The sequence below is a fragment of the Dipodomys ordii genome, unplaced genomic scaffold, assembly GCF_000151885.1.
Source record: "Dipodomys ordii isolate 6190 unplaced genomic scaffold, Dord_2.0 Scaffold12, whole genome shotgun sequence".
Taxonomy (NCBI): Eukaryota; Metazoa; Chordata; class Mammalia; order Rodentia; family Heteromyidae; genus Dipodomys; species Dipodomys ordii.
In genome coordinates, this window is record NW_012267228.1 from 2,618,445 (window position 1) to 2,626,609 (window position 8,165).

General features: G+C 44.4%; 1 protein-coding gene across 1 annotated transcript in view; it reads right to left on the reverse strand.

Moving 5' to 3' along the window:
* Atg7 (autophagy related 7) overlaps positions 1-6,596 on the reverse strand; it is a 154,315-nt gene extending 147,719 nt beyond the window's left edge. Inside the window, 3 exon segments of the mRNA XM_013010309.1 lie at positions 1,152-1,284; positions 5,387-5,441; positions 6,439-6,596. Of these exon segments, the coding sequence (XP_012865763.1) occupies positions 1,152-1,284; positions 5,387-5,441; positions 6,439-6,586 (336 nt within the window). The 5' untranslated portion in view covers positions 6,587-6,596.
* Between the last annotated feature and the right edge of the window lie 1,569 nt (positions 6,597-8,165).

Genomic DNA, 8,165 nt, shown 5'->3' on the forward strand with positions numbered 1-8,165 from the left:
AATTCTCTCTTCTGGAGAGAGTTATTGGGAATATGTAATAAATTGCTGTCAGCTAGTTACTCTCTGTAACACACTAGGGCTTTTCTCTCCTAGCTAATGGTCTTAACTTGTTGTCTACTCTCCAATTCTGTTAAATCAATTGTTTTAGATTCCATATGCACATAGCATTTGTCTTTTTGTACCTAGCTTCTTTCACTTAATCTGATGTCCTCTTCTCCCTGGGTGTTGGTGGCTCACGCCTGTAATCATAGCTACTCAGGAAGCTGAGATCTAAGGATTGCAGTTCAAAGCCAACTCAGTGGGAAAGTCTGTGAAACTCTAATCTCCAATTAACCACCAGAAAACTAGAAGTAGAGCTGTGGCTCAAAGTGGTAGAGCACTAATCTTGGACAAAAGCACTCAGGGACAGTGCCTAGGCCCTGAGTTCAAGCCACACAACCACTCCCACCAACAACAAAATCTAATGTCCTCCAATCCCATACACATTGCCACAGATGACAGGGTTTCTTCTTTTTATGGCTAATATTCCATGTCTACTACATTTGCTTTATACATTCACAACAGACATCTTGGTTGACTGCATATCTGGGCAGTGAGTAGCACTGCAATGATCATGGGAGGGTAGTAGCTCTGGAACACAATGATTTCATCTCTTTGTTGATGTTCTCCAATAGTGGGTTTCTGAATCCTATGCTAGTTCTATTTTTGATATTCTGAGGATCCTTCACACTGATTTACACAATAGCTGCTCTAGTATACATCCTGGAATCAAAAACGTATAAGGCGATGTTTGTTTTTAAGGCTAAAGATCTCTCAATTAAGTGGGATAAACTGTCCCTTTCCCTCCTTCTAATGGACCACCTTAATTCTTTAATGCAGACGTGAAGAAGCAAAGCAAAGACACTGCAGGTAGAAAGAAGAGGAAAGAGGAGAGAATTAAGGGAGCAAAGGAGTTATCAGTGGTTTGCTCCAAGTGAGGCAGGGAAGGCCAGGGCCAGCATGGTGCCTTGTAAGTCAGCTGAGGGCCACTAGATCTCTGGGGTAATAAACTAAAATTCACTAACCTCTTTGCATATCTATTATGTACTAGTATCTACAACAGACCCATGTGTCTGATGCGGAAAAGCAACCTGTCAGCATAGAGAGAAAACATCTAACCAGCTCACCTCATTCGCTACTTGTTCCAGAAGGAGCTTCTTATCTGCAGTCTTGAAAGCCTCTAATGTGTTGGTGTTATACAGTGTTCCAGCAGCTGGACAGCAGCGTGCAGGCGTGGGGGAACTCCTGGACCCAAGAAAAAGACAGTCAGTCCCAGAGGAGACTCTGAGCCAATGAGGACTGACAAGCCACAGGACTGCTCAATGCGGCAGGGAGACTTGTGACACATTTCTTTGGAAAAGTATGAATAGCACTGCTCAAGGACTAAAAGAAGGGGTCAGCCTCATGTTCTCCACCTGTCTCAGGAGAAGGTCATGTCCTTGTTGGGTGCCGGTGGCTCACGCCTGTAATCCTAGCTGCTCAGGAGGCTGAGATCTGAGGAATGCGGTTCAAAGCCAACCCCGGGCAGGAAAGTCCGTGAGACTCTTATCTCCAGTTAACTACCAGAAAATCAGCAGTGAAGCTGTGGCTCTAGTGGTAAAGCTCTCGCCCTGAGCTGAAGAGCTAAGGGACAGCACGCAGGCCCAGAGTTGAAGCCCCACGACCAACAACAACAAAAAAAGAAGTTCATGTCCTAGTTTTTAATGCATCCTGTGTTCAACCTAAGAGGGGAACACCACTGAACTACAAAGGTCTGAATTCTCAGAATGGCTTTTTTTCCCACTTGGAAATTTAAGAAATTCACCTACGGTGACATAACACTGGGAAGATGAAGCTAAAAACCAGAACCACATGATGGAAGGTATTCTGTGGCCCAGGCCTCGCTCAGAACCCCCCATCTCCAAGGCCCTGATTCATCCCTCCTCTTCCAGGAAGCCTGCTCCCATTTTCTCTGGTAATAGTTCACCCATAAAATAGAGCATATTCCAGAGCAGTTTAAAATATGACAATCATATACAGCCAACTAGAAGACAGTAAGTTCCCCAAGGGCCGTGAGCAAGTCTTCTGTTTGTTCCACAACCTGGCACAGCCCAAACATAGCTCTGCACACGGTACCTGCTGAGCAAAGCCCAGGGTCCTCTGAGTGCCAGAGATAACAACACACATTCTTTCTGTCTAGACTTCCTGTCAACCTCTGGCTCCAGCCTCAAAGCCCTCACCAATTGCAGCACCCTGGAGGCTGAGAGGGCCTCAGAGAAATCAGCCAGGACAAGGGCAGTGGATTCTGAATACAAATTCAGATGTGGACAAATCTCTCTTCTCTGAAGTGATTGTGTTTCTTAGATTACAGATATGAAATGAATGACACATTAGTGGAATACTACTGTTCTCCTTCTGTCTAACGATGGGAGCTTCCGGGACAAAAGCTCCACTGTCTTCCCATTTTGAGTCTATAAAAATGGGGTTAAGAGATCTAAACCCAGGATAGTATCAGGAGCCTAATGCCAAGGCACCTGCTAAGGTTCCAAATGCCAGAGGATGAGGGAGGGCTAATTTTCAATGCCCAGTCTTTCCTCAGAAGCTGAGTGTTTGTCCTAAAAGAACGCTTTTCATCCAGGTAAGATGAAGTCAAAGGCAGGCTTGAAGAGAGAAGTCATGGGGAAAATTGGGTCTGGAGAAGTGAGAAGTTCTGCATTCTTCTGCATGCCCAGTGTCTACCAAGATCTCTCATCAAGACACCAAGACACAATTAGTTAATATTCCTGAAATAACGATTGCTTCTTCACCTTTCTTACACTGAGCACACCACAATCCAAGTTTCTACGTTCTCCTGTGTGCATAGTGCAAGTCCTTGCGTTCCTGACTCTTACACATCCTGCACAGTATGGATCTGTCCTGATGAATAAGTTCATTTTTCTCTACAAACACATATAGATACACAACAACAAAAACCATGACAGTAACTCCTGTATTCTGAGCATCTCATTAAAGTTCCTCAACAAAGCTACAAAATCAGACCTTAAATCAAGAAGAAACAACAGAAGACACAGCTCACATGAGGGAAAGGAACAGGACTGATTAAGGAAGCACAGGTATTTCACCCTAGGTCATCAGGTCTGATATTTCGCACCCAGAGCTATTTCACAGCACTGGAGATCATTCCCTACTCCCCACTCTGCGGCTGTCTGCAAACCAAGGGATTTTGTGGCTAAGAGGGCAGACACGTCTAGGAGACCCAGAAACCTGTCTGACGATCACAGCTGCAGGGCCAGAGATGGTCTGCAGCAGGAATTTCTGGGTTATCCATTTTGTAGTATGATCAAACTTCACTGCGTTTTCCTAATTAATGTTTCCAAGAATAACATGACTGAAATCCTCTAACATAAATAGAATCTCAGTCTAGTATCAGGATGGAGTGGGGCCGAGATGAGCTACCCACAAAGCTCACACAAAGTCCAGGTGGCCAGTGCTCCCTTTATGGCCAAGGGTCCTCCTGCCCTCCATAGACAATTTAGTGCTTATATATTTCTCCATTACCTTATAATTACTGCAAAAGCAAGGCAGTGTTGGCCAAAACAGGAGATTAGTAGGACTTAATTTGTTTTGACAATTGATCACAAGGAATTTATGATGGAGCTGGACAGCCTGGAAGGGGGAAAAAAACACCAGCACTACTCTTTTTAAAAAAAGATCAGCACTACTCTGAATTAATATTATACTTCTTCTAAGGAACAAAATGTGTCAATATTTTGAGAAAATCTAGGGACACATTACCTGAACTATGTATGATACAAGTTCTACTAACTGACCACTGCCATTAGGGCCTAGCCACCTGACTGCTGCCATAGTCTACAGGCAGGCAGTCCTTCATAAGAACTCTACCCGCAGGAGGCCCATGTCCTGGGAGTGCCAAGTACAGAAGGCAGAAGTGAATCTCACTATATCTGCAATCCTTCAGCTCTCAATCAGCCCCAACACAGTACAATTCAACTCTTTCATGAAAGTGAATCCACACGGACCCAAATTCATTAGTCACCAAATCCAATAACCTTTACACTGAACTCTGACTCTGGTGACCTTCCTGAAAACAGTTCCTCCGCTGGCTCCTCTCTAACAATCCGTATCCTGGCCAGCTCAGCCTCCTTTTTCTCCACTGAGCAAGCCTACTCACTGCTCCTGCACTTCATCTTTCTAATGTTCTATTCTTTTCCCTCCTCCAGCCTCATGGTCTCTATTTGGATAAATCCCTGATCAAGTCTGGCCCTCACCCTTTGTTCTGGGTCTCCGACATTTCCAGTAAACACTGGCACTCAAATTCCACATGGAGAAGCCCAGCGTATCCTTTCCTCAAGATGTGTTCCCTCTTGATTTATGTCCCTGTAGAAGATGACATAACCCCTAGCAACCCAGACTGCACTTCAAAAATGCTTCCAGGTACATTTAAATTTTTCTCACTACTACTGTTTTCTAAATTTAGCGGGTCTGACCTTGAGCCAGCTATGTTACATTTTGACCTACAGGGTTCTCTGAAAAGGGAAGAACAAAATCATAACTGACAGGTATGGAAGGAATATATTTATGAAAATGACTATGAAATTAAGTGTGCAATAAATAACTCTCCTCCAGAACTCTCAGAGCTCCCAAGTGGGTAAAAAAGTTTCTTCAAGGATGTGTGTGTGTCATATTCCTTTGTAGTCTCTCTAGGGTGCCTTGCACAGTGGGTCATATGCAGATGTGACCTAATAAATGTTTACTGACTGAAGCTCATGTACAGGCAGCTAAAGGAGGAATCAGAGGTGACAAGACAGGCAGGCATGGTGCTATATACCAATTCCCCAGATACTTAAGGCAGAGGTCAGATCCTGTATGAAAAATAAAATGGGCTGAGGGCATGGTCCAAGAGGTAGAGCATTTGCCTCGCTAGGGTGAGGCCTGATTCAAACTCCAATATCACACACACATACACTAATAAAATATTAAATACAACCAATAGGAGAATATTACCTAACTCTCAATCAGAAACTGACTGAGAGTTCTGAAAAGTATTTTTTTCCCCTATGGAAAAAAGGAACTGGATAGGCCTAGTTGGCAGTTGTCTCGATGGGAGACCCAAGCTCTGCTCCCCAGTGCCTTGCTAGCTTCTCCTGCGGTCCACAGAGAGCAAATGCTCACTCCTCATCCAGAGCAAGCAGTGTTCCTTATCTCCCACCCACATTTTGGTATGAGTTATACAGGGAGGATTTCACTGTGGCATTTCCATGCATGTATCAATGGATTTAAATCAATTTTCCCTCCTCCCTTCCTAAAAGTGTTCCTTACTTTAGATCCCAAATAAATCAATACTCACATGTCAAAAGCACTGAACTCCAACGTTAAGCGAGCTGGCAGCCCAGCAGAATCCCCTGGATAAAAAAAAAAGCACAATCACATTTTTAGTAGCAAATCAGAAAAACAGAATTCACAGCAAAAATGTCTGTGAACAGTTTTCTTCTTTTGTATTTACACCCCAAGTGTCCCACTCATTCCTGCTTCTCTGTGCATAGCTGACACCTGTCTGTACAGACAATGGCAGAATGTGACAGGCTATAGCACCGGTCGAGACCTGCCTAAAGTATAAAAAAGATTCGTGTGTGTGTGTGTGTGTGTGTGTGTGTGTGTGTGTGCGTGCGTGCGTGCGTGCGTGCGTGCGTGCGTGTGTGTGTGTGTGTGTGTGTTTCTAATCTCCTCCTCAGTAAGCTAAGTAATCACTATTGGGTTAATAACTTGATTTTAACTACTCCTTCCCTTTTCCCTGTTAGATGGGAAATGTAAAGACAATCTGGGTCAAAAGTCAGGAAGGCAGGGGGGGGGAGAGGGGGAGAAGGAAGGGGAGTGGGGGTAATAGTGGCCTCACATCTGTAATCCTGGGATTACAGATATAGAAGGGGGTAGTAGTGGCCTCACATCTGTAATTCTGGCTCAGATCTTGGGAGCCTGAGATCTGAGGACAGTGGTTAGAAGCCAGCCTGGGTAGGAAAGTCCATGAGACCTTATTTCCAATTAACCACAAAAAGCTGGAAGTGGAGCGATGGCTCAGGTGGCAGAGAGCCATCCTTGAGCAAAAATGCTAAGGGACAGCACCTAGGCCCCAAATTCAAACCCCAGCACCAGCACGCACACAAAAAAGTCAAGAAGGAAACAAAGTCAGAAATGAGAACAAAACACTAGTAAAGAGCTCAGGATCCCCTGAGGGGGACACCCTTGAGGGGTGTCCCCTTCTAGAGGAAAGCTGACAGCTGGTGGTGGGGCTCAGTGGTAGAATGCTTGTCTAGTGAGGCCTGGACTTCATCATGAAAGCTGGTACCACAATGAAGAACAGGGGATCACAGATGATGGAGGACACAGTCTAAGGCCACCTACCATTGTAGTAATAACCCTTAATGTCCCTGGGAGCTTCGTCCAGCCGATACTCATTCAGCTTCCTCTGGGTCAGCTCATGCCAGAAGCCAACATCCAAGGCACTACTGAAGGGGGCAAACTGCAGCTTGGAGAGGCCAGGGTCCCCCATGGCTGCTACTCTGACTTATCTGCTGCAAGAACACAAGAAAATGTAGGAAAGCCTGGAGAAGAAAGAATATTTGTAATACAGCTTAGCTCAAACAAACAACACTCAACACATAATCTAGCCTCTTGATCATTCTGAAGTATATAGCTCAGTGGCAGGAAGTACATTCTCAGTGTTGGAGACAGATCTCCAGATGCTTCCAATCTGTAAAACGAGAGCTGTCCCTTTAGACAGCAACCTGCATTCCCCTCACCCCCAGCCTGGCACCCACCATTCTGCTGTCTGTCTCTATCAAGTTTGATAAGCTCAGATTCCTTATATAAGTGGAATTACACAATTAGTGGCTGTTTCACTTAAGACACAACTTTGAAATCATCTTGGGTAATTTGCTGTGCTGTCAACATTAAGTCTCCTCATGACACAAATGAGTTTTAAATACTTACAAAAAGGCTCTTTCTGGCCTTAACTGTTTGCTTTGGCACTGGGAGTGAACACAGAGCCTTCAGTATGTCAGGCAAACACTCATCTATGCTCCAGCCCTAGCCTACCTCCTGTGCATCTGTCTTCCTTTCTTGTCAGTCTAATGGTGCATGATGATGATACTCTTTTGAGACAACCATGTCTCAGAGACTGTCAGCATCCCGTGTGTTCCTAGGGAATGCTACCAGTGTAAAATCCACAGTGCAGCCAGCTAAAAATGCATAGATCCTAGAGGCTGGAAATCTTCATCAACAGGTCAGCACCCAGCTAAAGACGGAAAGGCAGGGTAAATGTCTCCCCATCTCCTGTGGGGCCCCACTTCTTTTAAAGTTCATTACCTTTTAAAAGCACAGGGATTTTGCATTTTATACCACAATAGCCTTTCTCTCCTTCAATCATCCAGGGAATTTGGGCATTCCAGGGATCATGCATGCATACACTAACTTCCTCTCCTTCAATCATCCAGGGAATTTGGGCATTCCAGGGATCATGCATGCATACACTAACTTCCTCTCCGCTGCATGCTCTCTGGCTGCATAGACCCCGTGTGAGAAGCCCCCACGGTGGGGATCTGCAGTCCACTGGAGTCAGGCTAAGCATTATTTTATTCAGGCTATTTCCAACTGTGCCAGTAGCTTTCAATTAGCATAGCACATTCAACATCCTAATACTTCCTTTGCCAAGGGAAAAATTAAAATAAACTCTGTAACTATCATATTTGTCAAAGAGATGTTTATGCCTATGCCCTCGTTATGTGTCTGATGTGGGGAATTTGTTTAGCCTCTCACATACTGAATACGTAAACGTTGGCCTGACATCTAGCCATGGCAGGTGAGATAGCCCTGCGTCCCCACGCTGGTACCTCTCATTCGCTCAATGCCAGGCAATACATCCTTAGTTTTCTGTCTCAGATCAAGTTGATTTCCTTCTTCTTCTATACTTAGCTATGCAATTCTATATTGATACTAGTTTTTCCTCCACTTTCAGATAGTCGGGGAGAATAGAAAACAAAGAAATGTCTTACACATTTCATAGGCTGAAAAACTAATTTTATAACATCAGCTAAATCTTAAACATTTGAATTAAAGTCTGTTATGAACTA